General features: G+C 41.6%; 1 protein-coding gene across 15 annotated transcripts in view; it reads right to left on the reverse strand.

Moving 5' to 3' along the window:
- Nucleotides 1-10,830: 10,830 nt before the first annotated feature.
- Baz2b (bromodomain adjacent to zinc finger domain 2B) overlaps nucleotides 10,831-20,445 on the reverse strand; it is a 291,302-nt gene continuing 281,687 nt past the window's right edge. For 13 of the 15 annotated variants that reach the window (XM_034494127.2, XM_076928795.1, XM_076928797.1 and 10 more), the window contains 6 exons: nucleotides 18,749-19,059; nucleotides 18,226-18,361; nucleotides 14,386-14,532; nucleotides 13,220-13,485; nucleotides 12,976-13,119; nucleotides 10,831-12,257 (listed from right to left, as the gene is read on the reverse strand). In XM_034494127.2, the coding sequence (XP_034350018.1) occupies nucleotides 12,104-12,257; nucleotides 12,976-13,119; nucleotides 13,220-13,485; nucleotides 14,386-14,532; nucleotides 18,226-18,361; nucleotides 18,749-19,059 (1,158 nt within the window). In that variant the 3' untranslated portion in view covers nucleotides 10,831-12,103. The remainder of the gene's footprint in view (nucleotides 12,258-12,975; nucleotides 13,120-13,219; nucleotides 13,486-14,385; nucleotides 14,533-18,225; nucleotides 18,362-18,748; nucleotides 19,060-20,445) is intronic. The other 2 variants (XM_076928805.1, XM_076928804.1) reach the window with 1 other exon arrangement.

Raw genomic sequence — 20,445 nt, forward strand, 5'->3', positions numbered from 1 at the left:
AAACCATGCAATGTTTGTATTTCTGACACATGTAGATTGGTAGAGTCTTGCCCTGCCATGGCTGTGAAGTTAATGTTTCTCGAGCCAATGAAAGGCTATATCGATTAAATGTCTTCTGTGGGAGAGAGGTGGGAGCCATGAAGAGCCACGCATGTCTCAAGAACAGTCCTGGGTAACAACTTATATTTAGAATCAAACTGGAAACTGAAGGTGAGGAACACTGGAGCAGCTTGTATGGGACAACTACGTAAGAGCCTCCAGAGAAGGTCTGTGGCATCCTCAGCCCAGAAACAGTGAATGTGTACATGGATGCCTGCCTCACACCTAAACACACTGATCTTTCAGTGACTCCTCCACTTAACTTGTGCTGTTAGATTAACTGATCAACTAGTAGTTCCAGTCATCAAGGAAGAAGAGCTCGGACTCTGTTTCTGAACAATAGGCCTGTCAACACCAAGGTGAACACACTGTGAAGAAATGCATAGTGAAACCCCACTATTCAAGAAACTGGAAGGCCCCCACGAATGGAGGACCTCACCCAAGCCTCGGGAATTCGAGGCCACCCATTAACTGAAAGACACCAAACTTGATGTAATCAGCAAGAGGTATATTTTAATCAGTATACTGAGGTCAAGACCTGTAGCCCACGCAGGGGCAACGGGGTCTGACCCCGGGGCTTTGGAGACAGAGAGAATTTAAAGCCCAAAACCACAACTGGGGGGGGGGGGAACCACAACCCAGGGGGAGTAAGGGAGGGCTATTGGAGAGCACCTGTGGAAAGTCCCAGTCCATTATTCAGTCCATTATTCAGTTTGTGACAGGGTACAAGGAACAGGCTATTCTCTAAGAGCCTATACGTAATCAGCCAAGTTCCTGGTATCCAGGGTGCACAGGCACACTAACTTGAACTCTCAGCTCAAACCCTATTCAATCTATCTTATGGTTAGTTTTGTTCCTGGTATCCAGGATGTACAGGCATGCTGAGAACTCTCAACTCAAACTCTCCTGGTATCCACAGCACTCGGTCACGCTGACCTGAACTCCCAGCTCTGAACTCCTATCTCATCTAATTTGTCTTATGGATAGCTAATTTCCTGGAGCCCAGAGCACAGAACAAGCTGATCTGCACTTATGACTCCATCTATGAAAAGTTTAAAAGATTTTTAACTCTTTCAAGACAACACACTTGTATTGAAGGATATAAGAAATCAAGTTGGAAATGACCTAGAAATTTCTTCCTAACAATCCTAACAGTCTGCAGGATGTGTCATGAAATGTTGTCTTCTGGATACGACATGGCACATGAACTCACAGCAGTTGTGGCTGCCTGCATGATACTTCCACAGGATTCTAGTATGAATAGGAGGGGCCCCATGAGACTCTAATCCTAGCTAAGAAACTATTGGCAACTTGTTGGGTGGAGGTGCCATTTTCCTTCAAGGGTGTGACATCTGATGGGTTACTCAAGCTCTTGTGGATGGCCTACATCCATTTTCCACGCAGGCAACACTAAGTGGAGTCTGGGTTTAAAAGAAGAAAAGGATTTGAAGTTGGGAGGAGGAAGTACTAGGAGAGTCCAGGGTAAAAAGGAGAGGGGGTTTGTGTTGGATATGATCAAGATACATTATCTGCATGTATAAAACTATCAAAAATAAAAAAGATATTTAAGAAAAGGCAAAAGAAAAGATGTCTTCCGTGCACTCACTGTCTCTTGCTCATCCATATAGGTGAGGGCTTCCTAGTCATACAATATAGGATAGGTGCCAAATGATTTTTCTTTTTGTCTGGGCCAGCTCTGAAAGGATCCATCTTTCCTATGACTTCCTAAATTTTTTATTTTAATTTATTAACTAAGGTGTTTCTCTATAGCCAGATAGTCCTGGCTGTCCTGAAACTCAGTTTGTAGACCAGGATGGCCTCAAACTCAGAGATCTGCCTGCCTCTGCCTTCCAAATGCTGGGATTAAAGGTGTGCACCACCACCCAGCTGACTTCCTAATACTTTTAACTGATCATATCATTTAAACACCCTGCAATTCAGCATAAACTCAATTCATCCATATAAAGTTTGTTTTTAACATATTCACAGTTGTGCAACTGTCGTTACAATGTAATTCCCTAGATGTTACTAAGGTAATCCCTCAGCAACAATCTCTAGTCAAATACCCTGACCTACTTGCTATTTTTATAGCATTATCTATTCTTGTCATTACATGGAGAGAGAATCGTATAATGTGGCTTTCGTGACTGGATTTTTCATTCAGAATAGTATTTTCAGTGCTCTTACATACTATAGTATGTGTTTCTTCCTCTTTATTACTGAATGAAATTCCACAGTGTAACACACAGCATTTTTATCCATGGATCAGCTGGTAGCATTCATAGTCTTGACTATTATGCAGAAACGAGCACAAGCTTTTGAGTGGTAATATTTTTAAATCTCTTGACTACACACCTAGGAGCACTCTTTCTGGGTCAGACAGTAAGTAGAAGTTTGACATGGTGAAGAACTTTCCAACTACTTTCTAAAATGGCCGTGCTGTCTTACGAAGCCAGCAGCAGTGCATGAGAGTCCCTGACAGGTGCTAGTCTGCCTTGGCTGTGGCCATCTTAGTTAGTTCTGAAGTACAAGCTCAGAAAGCCCAGTTTATCTGCCTTGCCCATTTTTTTTACCCATTAAGTGGTCTTGACTCCATTTTCAAAATCCCATCTCAGAATTATGCCTGACCCTCTGACTGTCATGAGAGCACTCTCCTCTCAAGACTTGCTCTTCTTCGTCTCTTACACTTCACTGTGAAATATTAGAACAGTTGACCAATTTTCATAAAAATGCTATTTACATTTTGATAAAGATTATGTGAAACACATAAACAAATTTAAGGATTTATTGTCATTTTAACATCAATTCTTTCAAATCTGTGAAAATGGCATTTCCCCCATCAACTAAATTTGTTTTCTTTCTTCTTCTTCTTCCTTTTTTTTTTGCACCCTCCTCCCCTTTTGGATTTTGGAGACAGGTTTTTTCTGTGTTGCTCAGGCTGTCCTGGAACAACCTGCCTGCCTCTGCCTCCTGAGTTCTGGGAGCAAAGGAATTTGCCACTATTACTCCACTAATGTCTTATCGTTTTAACAGAACAAGTCACAGGTTATTCCCACTGCTCATCCTCCTTCTGGTCCTTCCTGTGTCTCTCCTTTGTCCCTCCTTCATCCTGCCTCTCCTAGGAATTAAACTTAGGCACTCTTCAGGAATGCCAGGTAAGGCCTCCACTCTCATCCACTTTCGACTTTTGATGTTGAGACAAGGTCTCACTAAGTTTCCAAGTCTGATCATCTTGCAATCCTCCTGCCTCAGCCTCCCAAACAGCAAAGATGATAGGTCTGTGCTACCATGCCTGGATGTTGTTACATTTATTTTAAATATTTTATTCTTTTTAGTGCTACTGTTAATGGAATTCTTTTAATTTTCCTCACAGATGTTATTATTATTAGAACAGAGAGGGTGGTGGAGGTGGCTCACGGGTAAAGTGCTTGCAGAGGAAACCTGAGAACCCGAGGTTAGATCCCCAGAAGCCACACTGGCAAGATGGGAAATGGAGACAGGAGAATTCCAAAGCTCGAGAGCCAGAAAGCCTGCCACACACAGCCACAAGCAGCAAGGGACCCTGTGTCAAACAAGGCGAGAGGGAAGGACCAACACCTAAGACTGTCCTCTGGCTCCTACATGTATGCCAGAGCCCACACACATTAACACTCACACACACACACACACACACACACACACGAACACAGAAGTACAACTGAATTTTTATCTTGGCCTTTCCCCTCTTGCAATATTCTTCTGTGGATTCCTTAGTGTTCTGTGTATCCTAAGATTGTCCTCTGAAGCAGAGAGGTTGACGTCCCTCTTCCTAGTCTGGGTGGGCTTCACTTACTTTCCTTTTCTGTACCTGCTGGTTCCTCCACACGATGTTGACTGGGGAGCGTTCTTTCATGACGATATTCTAGTAACAGCATAGTCTTCCACAGTTAAGTTTGATAACAGTGTGCGTGTTCTCTTAGACATATTCACACAAACTTACAATGGCCCAAAAGTTCCTTGGGTCTTTTTTTTTTTTTTTTTTTTTTTTTTTTGGCATCTCTGCATCTTTCTCTCCTGAGTCTAGGGCAAAATACATTTCAGTTTTTGCTTTCATTATAGATTTCTATCTGTCCTCAAACTCAAGGTAATCCTCCTGCCTCAGCCTCTAGAATGCTGAGATCATAGGTGCAAGCTACAACCTCAAGCAAAGTAGAGAAATCTGGAGGAACAGGATGTGAAGCCCTACCGAAACTATTTTTTTTTCCTTCTTACGAAGTGGCTTGCTAGCTAGTATGTTAGGATAGATACCCTGAGGTATGACGCAGTCCCAGTAGGACCCGCTATCGCAGCTACTTGCCAAAGTGCATTTTCTGCTCATGATGCAAGTCCATCATGAGGTAGTGGGAGGTGCGTTGGTTGTAGCTGGTCAGAATAAGAGAGCAGAAGTCATGTGAACATGCTCCAGGGACAACTAGATCTTCACCAGCAGTGCAAACTTCACAAGCAGTGTGAAATGTACGGAATAAAATAACTATAGTAAACACCAATGCATGATGCTTGTCCTCAAAACTTGTAGACCAGAGCTAGTCTATCCCACGGTTCTATTCAGCTACTGGGGCGTGGGAAATATAAGCCCAGCAGGAACAGTGATAAAAACTGGTTTATGGTTTCATGGCATTAATGGTACTGTTCTCCAGCTTTAAGAGGAATGTGGTCAATGTTACAGAGCAGAGAAAATCAGTCTGGGGAAGTTTCCTAAAGTCCTACTTTGTATGTAACTTATTCATTTCAACTCCTAAACTAACCAGGAAGCTCTTATTAGAACCCTTTGCTTTAGACACGAGCCTCTTCATGTCCCTGGAAAGGATGCACTCTATTCAAACACTGAGTTCCAAAAGCAGCATGACTGCAGAATTCGTGAAACAATGTCCAAGCTATCTATACAAATAAAAGCTAAACTTTTTAGTCAGGTATGGGGGTTCACACTTTCAATCCCAGCCCAGCACTGGGGAGGACTGTTGGGAGTTCTAGCAGGGCATCTTAGGTAACTGAGTGAGATCCTGTCTTACTACACGGTGTTTGAGTAGAGTGCACCTGCTCCCAGGGACATGTTGACGAGGCTCACAGTTATAGTAAGGGCTTCTAATATGAGCTTCCTAGTTAATTCAGTAGTTGAGATGAATAGGTCAATACAAAGTGTGACAATAGTAATAATAACAATAACAACAATAATAAATAATATCCAACCCTTTCTAAGCAAATGTTTTGGAAAACCAAATGTTTGTCTCAATGAATTGAATTGAAATGATATGTAGAACCCCAGTCTTGACACTGATCTCATGGTTTACTCAAAAGCTGAGCACCTTCTCAGATTCTATTAATGATAGGTCTCAAAATATGTATGACACACCCCCTTGAGGAACAGTGTAAGAAGACAGAGGCAGCACTCCCTCTAGCTGAAGAGAAGGCATCCTCACTTCATGCCCACAGAAACTCTGAAAAGACAATTAAATCCCACAAACTCGAAAGAATGTCTGCATATACACTAAGAGCATGTCCATGAACATATGACTCTGGAAATATCCATAATTGTACTGAGGTGGCTCAACAGGATTTTTAAAGAGGCAGCATTACAAAATATAATCAAGAAAGTGGGGATATTTCAGTTCCTCAGAAGCAGCTCTGTGGAACAAAACAACAGTTTGAAGGGCAGAACGAGCTGTTAAATATGCATTGGGCAAGAGAGAGTGCCCCATTCAGAAAGGTTTCGTCCTGGTTGGCTATCTCACTGCAAAGGGCTGGCTCACCCGTCCTTGTCAGCATCTGGATAAAAACACTCCCCAGCTTCATCACATGCTCTCTATGTTGACTTGGGTGCACAGATCGTCTTTCAGGCCAGTCATTCTCTTCCCAGGTATTATGACACTGGAAACCTGAGCACGGTTCCCTGGTCACTGGAAAAGAAGCCCTCCCGTTATGATCCATTACAGCAGGATAGGCTCCATTATGGTTTTGTTAATGAGGTAGCAACCATGACTCTCACAGACTTTTAAGCCCTGGTAAAATAATTTCCAGAAGATTATTCACCTAGAAGAAAACAGGGGAGACTGCAGAGCCACTGCAGAGTTTTGCTAAGCAGCTACCTGTCCTTCAGGGTGGCTTCACAGTACAGAATGGTAGTAGTCACTTGCAGCTAGCTGACCCTGCGAATAAGCACACATAACATACTTAGCCCAATGCTGTATACATGCTAACATTTTCTCTGTGTAATTTCAACGGATATGCTAACTCTGAACAAAGACGCAAAGAACAATATGCTCTGAAAGTTCTCAGTATGTAATCATTTGGCCTTGAACCTGTAATCTTCCTGTCTTGGCCAACCAAGTGGTGGGATTATAGGCATGCATGGCCATATTCCTGGTACCCTGAAAATTTTGATGCCTATCTGTTCAGTTGAACACTGCCATTTTTGTGTTCTCTTCAGAATGTCCTCATTTATGTGCAGGCAAGCATCTTCAAGTAGAAGCCAAGGTGAACAGAAGGCCAGCTTTCTTCATTGATCTTCAGAAATGATGCTGCTTGCATCCAGATGAAAACATTTCCTTTGGTCCAGCTGCACTGCTTATAGTCTGAGCCTAAAGTTGGTCCCAGTCCTCTCTTTCATTCTTTTTAGACTTTTTTTTTTTTTATCTGAAATGTGTTCCTCTCTTACAAAGTCACCATCTGGAGATCACACCACAATGCTGTCAAGGTTCACACAGTTTTTGCCACATTTTGGTGGACAAGGGAATTAAGATGTTTGAAATAACCAGGAAAATTAATTGAACGTGTCTGAGAGATGCTGTTTGCATGCACATGGCCACAGCTGTGCTCTGCTGCATGTGCAGGTATGGATGGCAGAGGTCCACATCTGGACTCCTTACACTCTATCCTCACTCGGCACGCTTTTCTTTAGGCATCCAGTGAGAACAGCCTCTGAGGTCAACAGAATCTCAAAGGGCAGCAGCTACCATTTCTGTCACCAGGTTTAAAACATTAACAATAACTACTAAATGTAAATACTAAATAGGACTCCCAGGAGGTCCTATAACTGGATTCAGCCAGCTATCACTTTATTACTGTAACTTATAATTCTTAGACCTATCATTTCTCAGTCCTCACCATGATCCTGTGCACATGTTCTTAGCAAAGCCAGCCTCATCACCTAACCAGAACTCACTGTTACCAGTACTGGCTAAAAACAGCCAGCAGAGGCAGCTTCCATAGTTCTAAAACCAGCTACCATTAGATCTGCTTACTACATGGGACAAAAAAGTATCAGAGCTGCCGAGATGGTCAGGACAGCCTCATTCCAGTTTGAAAATCTGTGATAGTTTATTAGCAAAAGTTATCCAAATATTAAGCATCAGTTGGGAAGCAAGACTAGCATCCTCTTCTGTGGCTGGAAGGTGTATACGCTGGAGCTTTCACTGTCCACACATCATCGAGACAAGGCTGTGGGAAGCATGCACACATCCAACAACTTGGGGATAAATTGTTAGTGGGTAAAAGTAACCAGCACTAGGACCTCACCCAGTCGCCCATATATCCAACCTTGAGGTCCAGCCTGGGCCGGAACATCCTGTACTCTGGCTCAGCATAGAGAGTGCAGCTCTTGTGCCTCATCAAAGAACAAAGAAGTTTTTGTTGTTGTTGTTTTTTGTTTTTTCCAGTGGGAGATCATTATGGATCCTCAGCTAGTGAATATGCAGAAAACGGACTGTGGGGTGAGCAGCCCCAACTGATGAAACACACACGCTATTCTTGCCTAAAGACACGTTATTTATTGGTCCACCTCACATAGCATTGTTGAGTTCAACTTGTGGTAACTCCAACACTAAGAAAAACTTGCCCCAAAACTGCTGAGATTTCTGAGGCAGCTTGCCACTGCTTCGGAGGCCTTGCCTCAGGCTGTTGGTGAGCCTGGCAGTTTCATCAGGATTGAACTAGAGCTGCCTGGTGTCTGTTTGCTGAAAGGACTGGACTGTAGCTGCTGGTTCGTGCCTGGTGTCTGCCTACCGAGAGGACTGGTTTACAGGTGCTGAATTGATTTTGGTGTTTGCTACAGGACTGAACTGCTGCCAAAGACTGTGCTTGCCCCCAAATAACTATTGCTGAACAGGCCCACCTCCCCATCCTAATAACTTTTTTCTTCCAATACTTCTCCTGGGTGGGCCAGAGGAGAGGCTGACCCCTTATAAAGTAGGTTGCAAAAAATGTATGCCCGCTCTCATTTGTCATCTTCCTCAGCTCCCCCGCTTCACAAATCTCTTGTACTTTTCAAGTGGAGATCTTTAAAATGAATCTACGTTTGAGAAACGAAGCCTGGAAATTAAATGTATAATAATGAACAAGCGATTCATCTCGGGTTTCCTTGCTGGGAGCAGATGAAAAGGGTGGGGCTTCGAGTTTCCTGCAAGGACGTGAGAGTGGAAGGGAGGAGAAAAGAGTGAAGCGGAGAGGCATATTAACATATCAGGTTAGGTGCAGTGGTACACACATGTAATCCCAACACTGGAGGACACGGAGAGAGGGTAGGAGGATTACGTCAAGATCAGGACAAACCTTCACACTCTTGAATAAAATTACTGTTTGCAACTAATTGATAGTAGATTCAAAAGAAAAAGGCCATTTTGCGTATGTAGCCATTTTCTCTTGAATTTAAGGAGTACCTATAAAATTTCACTCAGTTAATCTTTACTGTTACAAACTCAATGACTATTAATTTGCTGTTTCACACTGATGACATTATCTGGGTTTAATAATCGTGGATTGACTGGCTATTCTTGGCTAGCCACTATTTGGGTGATCACCTGAGTCTGACCTTGAAGGCAGGCTCTCTACTTAAAAATGTATAGAACACTTAGTACTACGTCAGAAAAGGTTAGAGCTAAGTAGTGCGTCACACTGGAAGCGTGATGTGTGTAGGTAGCAGCTGGGTTAGGACAATTTTCTTTTATATCTGAGAATGACGGTGAGTTTTTATTGAGAATAAACAGTGTGAGCATAGCAAGTCATCTGCAAAAGCAGCCCACATGTAAACATGTCCCTGGTAGGAGTCCTAGGATATCATCCTCTGCCCGTCAGTGGCTATACAACGAAGACAACGGTCTAAGGTAGTCAGTGTCCAACTTTCCTTCTTCCAAGGATATCCTATTCACTCATCTCACTTCCTTGTTTGGTTTTGGTCTCCAAATGCAGCAATAGTGGGCTTTGAGGTCAGAATCCTGCCTCAGTCATTAACTATTAGGATTACAGATGCGTGCCTCCATGTTCAGATGTGGTGTTTTAGAGAGAAAATGTTTGCTTTTAGAAAACTGTTTTATGTATACAGATTTAAGTCTTTTCTCACTTATGGGAGGCCTAGAAACTGGAGGTGATATCATCTCATACAAATTAACCTGAGCGGAAAAGCGCCCTTGGAGGGAGACGCCCCAGACAGCCCCTTCCGTGCAGCAGCCCCTCACTCTCTCCATATGGACAGTTTTCATCAAGCTCCCTGCATTGGCTGAACAGAAACAGACAGATTTATATGACTGTGGATCTTCACAGAGAGCTCCACAGACAACTAAAGAGATTCAAGAAAGTACTTTTGGCTCAAAGTATTTTAAAACAAGCGATATTTCCTTAGGAAATTTTTATTTTTTCCTTTACCATGAAAAGCAGTGGCCATGGGCATAACTCAGCAGTAAAGCATTTACCTACCACACACAAAGTCTTGGGTTCAATGGTCATCACCATCCCCCACCCCGACCCTTCCTACGCAAATAGGGGGAGGGGCTCTCTTGTTTCTCTCCTCTCCCCTCTGTCCACCTGGTGTATTATCATACTTCTTTTTCCTCTTTGTTCTCTCTCCTTTCTTCCCTCCCTCCTGTTCCCTTTTCCCCTCAGTGCCTCCCTCTCCCTGTCTGGCCTCAAACTCACCTTGTGTGTCCAGCCTTTTCTTTGTGTGTGTGTGTGTGAGAGAGAGAGAGAGAGAGAGAGAGAGAGAGAGAGAGAGAGAGAGAGAGTTAATTAAGTCTCTGCTTTCATCAAAGCTTTCCACCTTGTTTTTCCATGTCCTTCACCAAACCTCACAAGGATACAAATGAGTTTGCCACGTGCTGGCTGCTCAGCAAGCCTCAGGGAGCTTTCCAGTGTCGCCTTACAGTTAGGGTTACAGAAGTGCCACTGTGCTTGTGGCTTACATGTGGGTGCTTCGGATCTGAACTCAGGTCCTCATGTTGGACCAATGAACACTGTGCCACTGAGCCTATCCCCAGCTGCCTGTCTTGTTCACTAGTGGCTTCCCAACATCCAGCTTTGGGCCACCAACACTTACACCTATAAACTCATGGCTTAATATACATGACCAACTTCCTTTATGACAGCTGGATTACGTAGCTATAAACAGCTATTCCGCATATCCTAATGCTTTCATATTTAAATTGTGAAGCAAAACTAGGTCCAGAGAGACGTACATACACATAAAACTCAGAGACTTTGAGCCAGGCTCTGCACTCGGCCTGCTGCTCTCCGAGTTAATACACACGTTAAGACTGCAAAAACCAAACTTATTAATAAATGCCTTTTGAGCAGAATGCATGTTCACTGAGAAAAACTAAAACAAAACACCACCACCAAAAACCCACCCCCAGTTGTAAACTCTTACTGCATGAGTACACAGTATATAGTAATGAAAAATAACACCCCTAAAAAAAAAAAAAAGAATGCTACCTTTTCCACAACATTTTATTTTAAATAAAACTTCAAGTACTTTTACATAGGTACAAAAGAACTCTGCTCTATGTGCCTCCGACAGGCCACAACACACAGTAGATAAAACACAGTGGTTACAAATGTCTTTTAAATTTCTTTCTGAGGCAAGGCAGATGGGAGGGAAGTGTTTCTATGAAAAAATACTGTGTGTGTAGGAAATCGTCACGATTTTATTTCACATGGATACAAATGATTATACTTTAATTTAGGCCCTGGTGGCTTAAAATTATATAACAAAATAGAAAAATGGAAAACTACTATCCCCTACACCCTGTTTCAAAGGCAGGCACTACCAAGATTAGGGAGACGCCACAGTGTTGGCAGGGGATAATGACTGTACAAGCTGCTTAGCTGTAATTACCTTCAGACTCAGATAAAATGCTACAGTCCTTCTAAGGCATAAACAATAATGTCTCCAAACAATATATACACATAATACATATTAAAACAAGACTCAATATAAACAATAATGAACAATATATACACGTCAATTTTCACTGGCTTGAAATACAATGTAACTACACAAGTGACGCGCAACATATATATATTCATATATAAATGTACTTGTGACTCTACAGTAAAGTTTATTTTTGGTGCTTTCAGAGCACATCAGTGTAAACAGTTAACTTGGCTTTGTTTTATATTTTAAAACATTCCTTGTTGTATTTTCAAGATTTAAAGCAATTTTCTAGTTCTTCCTTTTCACAGAAAACGAAGATTCTGGATGTGGTTTAATCATAAATAATTCATAAAATTAAATACATTCACTAAAAAATAAACTACAAAGTAAAAAAATGAAAAATAGATATTTATTGAGAGGGAAAGGAGACCCGTCCCCCACTTAGAGCTCTGGTGTTGGCTATTCAGTGCGAGTTGATAGAGTCTCATTGCTATTGCACTAGAACACCCTTTCCTTGGAAAATTCTTTGGGTGCGCTTCCCTGTTCTACCTAAATTAGCTGATGAATCACACAAACCAGTGACCAAGGGTCTCGACTGGAGGAGTGAAGCCTCTAAGACTGGTGTCATTCTTCTCATCCTTCTTAAATATATGTGTGTGTATGTACACATGTACACGTATGTACATATATACATACACACACACCAATTTTAAGGAAAAAAGTTAATATGTATGTGCCTTGCACATCTGTGTGAATGCAGTTCACATCGCTGGTCTTGTTTGTCCTTGTTCAAAGGAAAAAAAAAAAGAGAAAAAGGAGATTACAACTTCAGCTCACTTTGAAGGTATCTGTCCACTTTTTTTCAAAGTATTTGCGCATACTGTGGCCAGCTCTGCCTATGTCCGAGTCATCTTCATTAAATGTTTCACAGTTGTCAAAAACAAGCCTGACGTCTAGAGCAAAGGTCTCAAAGTTGGGATACCTGAAAGGAAGCACATCGTTATGGATGCTTTCACGGCTGTGGACTTGGACACAGAGAAAGGAAGTTGAACAAGGCGAGGAGCGCTAACCTGAGCAGTGCAGCTGCACGTGAGCACCTACAACTCCTCCCACGTAACTCCTCCCACGTAACTCCTCCCACGTAACTCCCCCCACGTAACTCCCCCCACGTAACTCCTTCCAGGGAAGCAACACAGTCATTTTGCTCTGGGCCACGCTGGATTAAAGACTGTCAGCATAAAAACCAAGTGCTCTCTTGGTCATAAAACTAGGTATTTTCCAGGACAGGCAGGCACCTGTCCGTAACTATGATCCCAGCATTTGGTTGGCAGAGAAGGGGAAAGGCGGGTGAGTCTGAGGCCAGCCTGGGCGACAGAGTAAGACCTCATCGTGAAACCACAACAGCCACAAAAACATGCTTTCAGCTGCCCCGTGTTTCCCATAGCCCATTTACTACCGACTTCTTACAGTCCTGCTGGAGGGCTCTACAGCTCGGCTACTTCCCTAACTCCTCTGGCCAATCATATCCCTATGCATCCTGTTACCCTCATCCAAAGTGTAAATAAGCTTCTCCAAGAGAGTGGAAGCATTCCTTATGCACTGGAAGAATCACGCTTCCACGGTCTCTACACATGCTTCATGATATGTCTGTCCTCCATGGTCGATACTCACTGTTTGCTGAATAGACATGGATTACTTACTGTCCATTATTTAGCTTTTCTCTAATTGTAGAAAAATCCATGGGCTTCTTAATAACCTTCTTATAGCCGGGGACAAGTTTCAAGTTCACAGGAAGCAGGAAAGGCCAGGCGTCCTCGTGTGCTTCCATTTCAGTCAGGATCAAACTGAAGAACATAATGTCAGAGATCGTACCTAACCTTAGCATGGCCCCAAAGAGATACGCAGCCACAGTGACTGAGGAGGAAAAGAAGCAAGCTAAGATACCTGCAGAGGGCCAGGTCCTTGGACTCATCTTTTTTGGGTTTCTTAACGGAAGTGGCACTTTCTGCTTTTGACAGGTTGAGGGAAGTGTTTTCCTCCATCTTCCTCTTTTTGAGATCTTTGCTTCCTCTTTTGAGTGAGCTGCTTGTGGAAGCAGAATCTTCATCTTCCGTGTCCCCAGTGACAATTCCTTTCTTGCTTTTCTTGGATTCATTTGTTTTTTTTCCTTTGACATGAATTTTTTTGATTTTCATACTCTGACCGCTTGCCTTTAATTAAAAAAAAGTAATTGGGGTATAAGAAAGTGACTGCTTACAGCTGTTCTAACACTTCATGCCTCAAATGTCTGACAGGATCAACAAGAAATACCAGTGCTGCGCTAGAAGATTGCTAATTCTATTCTTTGACAGAGATCTGGGGATTTCTTCTCCTGTAATAGAAGAGTTACACCTAGTAAACCATGAAAAAAAGCTATCTTAAAAAGACTGGAGATGCAGCCTCCCCGTTGGCAGTTAGAACTTATAGCCAGTGTTCCTGCAGTCTAGGCTGCTGACCAAGGGAGATACACAGGGCCCTTTCAGAGCACAGCACAAACAAACAGAACCATTTCTGAAAACAGAACCATGGGGGTTGTCAGCAGGGATGCTGAAGGGACACAAAGGTAGAAAAACGGGAGGGAACATGAGCTCAAGAAGCACCAAAGAAATTTGATTTTTAAGTGATCAAATCTACAAAAAAATATTTTTTAGATAAAGAATGAACTGTATTTGCGACGAGAAAGTTTTACAAATTGTGGTTCAGAGCGCAGGAAAAGACAGGGAGAAAAAAGAGCCATGACTCTACTCGGCCATTCCAGCATGGTTTTAGTTACTGAGAGAGGCAAATGAACGCAGGACACAATCATTCTAATAATGGGTGACTGATATGTTAAGTCATAAGGGAGGGAGACATTGATCATCACAATGGGTACAACAGAGGAATACTGGAGTGACAGAAGGGGTGACTTGGGAAACACAAGTTTGTATTTCTGTAAAAAGGCTTCTGGGATTGAGAAAATGCTCCAGAATTGAATAGTGGTGTTACTGAACAACCTTGTGATTTATATCTTTAAACAAAACACACCACAAAACTCTGCTACTTTAAACAACCTGGTTTCCCGCCACTCTTACCTTAGCGATGCAAGCTGGACAAAACCAGTCCCCATCGGGAATGGTTGTAATCTTGGGCCGGTGGCAATAGGTATGGCAGCCTTTGTCACAGCCGTCACAGAGTAGAAGCAGTTCTTCATTGTCGCCCTTCCGGCAGATCTGGCAGTACTACAATACACGGAAACCACTAAGATCAGCCCTCTGCCGTGAGCACTAGCTGCTGGCTAGCAAACCATGACCCTTCACTTATAGTAGTAATGAGCATTCCGCTTGCTAACAAATGTAGAATAGCCACACACATCTATGTATCTCTCGTTACACAGATATGGACCACATGACGGACGGGCGAGCAATCTTTTGTGGTAAATGCACATCTCAGATACACTGCATAAAACAAAGCTAAAGGTTGGATGCTTTCACACACTTCAGAAGCATGTACACATCAACATATGATGTCATTAACATGATGTCAGAGCACATGAAGCAATGAAGAGCTTTAGTGCATGGGACTTTTCATGTTTCATCTTTGCTTATCTTACTGTCCTTACGATATTCTGAGAAAGAAATAAGTGTTAGACTAGTTTCATTCTGAGAGAGAAATGAGAGAATAGTTTTTAATACCAAAACTCAGAAACTTTTATTAGTGTAATTATATATATTAATAAGATATTCCTAGATTGTATATTTCCATCTATGCTGTATAACTAAAAACTGAGTCTAAAACAGGAAACTGAAAATCAGCCAGAGTCAATTTCTGCCACAAATATAGAAAATGCATCTCTTAAAATTATTTCCAAGAAAAAAAAACAGAATATAATTTACAGTCATAACCTGTTTTCTATAACTAAAAATAATTATTTCTTTTTTATTGAAAAACATGCAATACCACTAATTACTTTAGTATGAATAGAGAAAGTTTCAGAAGGAGAGAGGAAAAGTTGCACAGCATCTGAGGTCCTGCGAGCATGGCAAGCATGACCGTCATCTGAGGTCAGGTCTCGCTCTAGTCATGATAGAAAGTGCCCTGCAATCAGGATTGAGACGGGATTCTCTGTGTAGCCCCGACTGTCCTAGAACATGCTCCGTAGACCGGGCTGGCCACAAACTCACAGAAATTTGCCTGCCTCTGCCTCCTGAGTACTGAGATTAAAGCCCATAGCCCAGCAAGAATAAAAATACTTAGTTATTAGTTTATGTAACAGTTAGGTATTTATAATCACAATTCAAAATTGCTTCATTTAACTTCCAACACATTATATGCTAGGCTAGAAACTCTAAAATAACCTTATATAACTCAGTATGTCTCCTAAGATATTGCTTAAAGCTAACTGAAATGGAAGGCACACCTAGTCAAAAGAACAAGTATGAACTCTATAGTAAATGCATCAGATATGCTATTAGTAACACAGTCAGTCATGTATGTGAGGGCAAAAGCAGCTCCACTGGGTAACTTAAGAGGGCATTTCACCAAATCCATGCTATGCTTTTCAAAACCCTCGCAAAAACATTTGTTCAGAAATAACATGTGTAGGGTTCTATTTAAACCTATAATATTAAAAATTATATTTATGAACATAATTTTCTGTTTACTGGAAAAACACCAGAAATACTACAAAGTCTACTCGACATCTCATGCCCAATTTAAAAATTTTAAATCTTTTCAGAGAAAAGATGTCAAATATAAAACTTCTAGCCCTTTTGAAAAAAATCACAGTAAAAGGTAACAATTATGATGTGAGTTCATGTATATTGATATTTGTTTTAACTCCTTTGCTATAAAAGCAAAAAAATATGTAGGCAGAGAATTACCTAGTGGCAGTTTCCTCTTTCCTGGTAAGCTAAGACTGTTTTTAAGGATACAGAGCACTTAACATGTTGTTTGAATTTATTGTGAGGACACTTATGGGGACTGCCACTTACAAAAGTACTTCTAGTCTCTCAGCAGCAAATCACATCATATCACCCTTCATTACCACCACCACTGCCACCATTGCCACCACCACCACCATGGACTCTAAGGCCACCATTATTTGCAGTCCTGAGGATGGACTCAGAGACAATGTGCACACTAGGCAAGCACTGCACCGCTGAGCCACACATTCAGCTGCAAGCAATGTGGGAATGAATATTTTTTAAATGACTCTTATGATACGGTTATATTACATGGTGATACATGCGCATTACTAATGTGGGAAGGCTTATGAATTTCAAACTGAGAAGGTACAGGTACAGGTGTGGTGGTGCCTGGCTCCCATTTTTCTTCTTGGGCGACAGAGGCAGAACTGCAAGTTCAAGGCCAGCCTGGACTACACAGGGAGCCTGCCTCAAAAACAAAACAATAAAAGAAAAGTACACTAACAGAGTTCTGCTCGTGGGTTTCTTTGTTTAGGTTTAAAACAAAATTGACCATTATCATGACCTCAGAGGAAGATAAAAAAAATTATAAAATTCATTTTAATGTAAATTCAATTAATTGTTTTTATCCATGGTAGTCTAGATTTCCACAAATACATTTGCCCAAGATTATTAAACTTGCTTTAATAATACTTTAAGGGGAATTATATTTCCAATAGTTTTCAGAGAAATATAGTGCTTTCAGGTCTATGGTAAATTTAATGTGTTGGACAGGCCTTAAGTTTAGATACACTGTAAAATCCAGATTACTAAAATTAGATACACTGTAAAAGATTCAGATTCCGCATACATCTTTAGGAAGAAATAAAAAAACACAAGACACAAAATTTACTTGTACAAATTGCATGTAAGGATTTGAGATGTCCAAGCACCAGAGTACAACTGAGGGAAAGAAGGCTGGGTTATGGGGAAGGAAGGCTGAGTTATTGGAATCTCTTCTTTTCTTAGGAATGACTATTTCAATAAAGAAATTTTCAACTTTAGCTCTTCATGAAAACAAATCTCAAATACTCGAATTTTAGTTGTTTTTTTTTTGTTTGTTTGTTTTGGTTTGGTTTGGTTTGGTTTTTCGAGACAGGGTTTCTCTGTATAGCCCTGGCTGTCCTGGAACTCACTCTGTAGACCAGGCTGGCCTCGAACTCAAATCCACCTGCCTCTGCCTCACAAGTACTGGGATAAAAGGCATGCGCCACCACTGCCTGGCTAATACTTGAATGTTAAAGCTGTTCTTTAATTCAAAAGCAAATATTAAAGTGATTTATAAAAGTCTATACATTAATAAGTATTTCTATGGATGGGACATAAATAGGTAACAGGGTACTTTCTACATGATTTAAATCAACTGTTTGAAAGTAAGTGACCTGTAACTGTTGTTTTAAATATGTGGCATCACAGTGACCAGCACAAAATGAATGCTTGCTATCCAATAACCAACCAAGGTGGGTAAAGATGAAAAACATGTTTTCGTTTACTGATCAGGAGAAACAGTTCTGCTGTTTATGCCAACCTCATCTGATGCAGACACTCAGTCTGAGCTCTGTACTGAGCATTCCGATTAGTATAGAGAGGTAAAACAATTGAGGCCCAATGGAAATGCCAGTGGATGAGGGCTTGCAGGGGTGAACAGCCTTTAAAATATTTACGTTAACAACCATTATGATAATATAGAGTGTGAGGCACCTTGTTAGGATTATGAACCAGCATTAAAAGAAGACAAAACAAAATCCGGGCAAAGATAGAGAAGACAACAGATTTGGCAGGTTGCTACAAAAAGCTCAAGGTAAGGGAAAAGTAAGATTATATGGTATTTAAGAATTAAACATACTTCCAAGTCCAGTATACATCATTGTAATGATAGAGTAATATATAGTTAAGAAAGAGCTGGAGGTAGGGAAAAAACAAGACAGAGGGAGTCAGTCATAGTATTTCTTAAATAAGAGCACTTACAACTTTCATAATTGATTTTTCCCATGCTATTGATCTCTGTAACTGCTGGATGCACAGGGCTACCTGCGCAGCGCTCCGCGCCTCCGCTAAGGCCCTTCTCCAGACCCTGAGCCCTGGAGCAATATCCTCTTCAATTCTGCATTGAGATACAGAGAAATTGAGTAGGTCATGGCCACATTTATGGTCACTGAATGTGAAACAATCATCACACTGAAAGCCAAGCAATGACAAAACATGTAACAGCCAATAAGTATAAAGTTTAAGCAACTAAATCTGATGTAGTGCACAGACTGGCTACGTGCCTTGAAGCTTAGTCACAACCAGATAAATGTAAGATCACTTTGCAGGATTATCAATGCACATAACAAAAAAAAAAAAAAAGTTTTTACAAAGCACCATGCAAATAGCATGATCCACATGGATCACAGACATACAAGAAGATACATAGATAACAGGCAATAGAAAATAGGCTCCAATTAGCAAAGAAGCACAATAATTTGTCAAGTTAATCTCAATAACCTACCCGTCACCATCACCACTAATGGATGGTGCAGGAGCAGGGACAGTAACTGTGCCCACATTATCCAGTTTGATCTGAATGGTGGTACTTAAGGGGCTCTTCAGATACCTTCTCTCAATGTTCCGCTCCAAATCAGCCAGCCTGGTTACAGCTATATCTAGGGGGTTGTCACTCTTCCGGGCCAGTGCATGCGCACTGTTTTCTTCGTCACCAGTAAGTTCTCCATCATGCTCCTTGAACAACTTAGTAAATGACTTATGTTCAAAATATACCAAGTCCTCCCTTTCTGACGCAGGCTCTGGACACATCCAACCCTATACATCAAGAAAATAATGTCATTATGGTTTCTTCTGACAATGCTAGATGGGTGAGTTACCTTTACTTAAAATTCAGCAGCAACCACCAGTAGATCACAAGGATCTTTACTAAAAAGGTTTACCTGGTGTTTCTTAATGTTAGGTTAAAACAGGAGAAAAAAAAAAAAAAAAGGAGAAGCAGTTGGTGAGAAAAGTGTCTGAAAATTAATATTGGTTACATTAGTGGTAACATTCAGCAAAGGATCAAAGGTTAGACTAACAGTTCATGAATGCTATGCATACATTGCAAAGGAATGTCGTGGTGGCCTGGGAACTTCTCTCTTGGTCTTTGACCGCATGCCTTCCACTGCTCCCATGCACTTTGCATAGCCAGCACTTCCCCACTTCCGGTTTGCTCCAAGCCTCAGCATATGCAATTGCCCTTGACCATGAAGTGCTTCCCTGTCTTCACCCAACAGGCCCACTCGCTCTGTGGCACTCATGTCAGGAAAGCATTACCTGAAGGAAATCCTTCCCCTAAGGCTCCCCTGGGATCCTAAGGCTGCACAGCCTTGCCATAGCTGTGCCTTCTCCCTTAAGTCTCATGAGGAGGACTGGGGCCATGTGAGCCTTTACTTGTTTATTTCCAGCACAGTGAAAATAAAATAATGGGCACTCACTATATTCATATTGGTTGAATAAATGAATAGTCTTATAACCAGGTGCGTTCATACTGATCCTTCGTCTGCAGTTCAAAGATTACCCGCTTTAACAAGTTCCCAACTGCTGCCATTCGAGTTCCTCACATCCTGCTCGGACGTCCACACTGCATTCTCACTCCATGCCTCACTCCTCTCTAAAAGGGTAAGTTTCCGGTTCCCAGTGCCGTCCATGTTCCCACCTCTTACTGCACTATTCACCTGGTTTCTGCCTGACAAAGTTTCATGCTTCTTCTTATGCGTCACAACTCTTCATGGCTTTGACTGATCTCTTCCAAATACCCAGCAGAAACCAGTCCACTCTTTAAAATTCACAGTCGAGACTATACTTCCTTATGGTTAGTTACTAGACTGCACCCATGTGCCCACACCTTACCATTCTACCACAAGGCAAGCTTTCTGGGAACTAAAAACACATTGAATCCAATTATGTAGTATCTACTGCCTGATAAAGACCAGCTACTGTGCCAAAGTATTATTAAAAACAGAATGAATTCCTTGAAAATTAAATCTCTTTGGAAAGTATTAATTTAATCTCTGCATTAGAACCGGATCTCTTCCTTTATCTCAACAGGATATTTATGTTTAGAAAAAAAAGAAGTGTGGGAAGCCACATCCAGTGTCATGAGAAGCTGAGACAGGAGGGGTCCTTGTGGGCTGCAAGCATGAGGCCCTGGCTAAGGCA

The sequence above is a fragment of the Arvicanthis niloticus genome, chromosome 2 (genome assembly GCF_011762505.2).
Source record: "Arvicanthis niloticus isolate mArvNil1 chromosome 2, mArvNil1.pat.X, whole genome shotgun sequence".
Taxonomy (NCBI): domain Eukaryota; kingdom Metazoa; phylum Chordata; class Mammalia; order Rodentia; family Muridae; genus Arvicanthis; species Arvicanthis niloticus.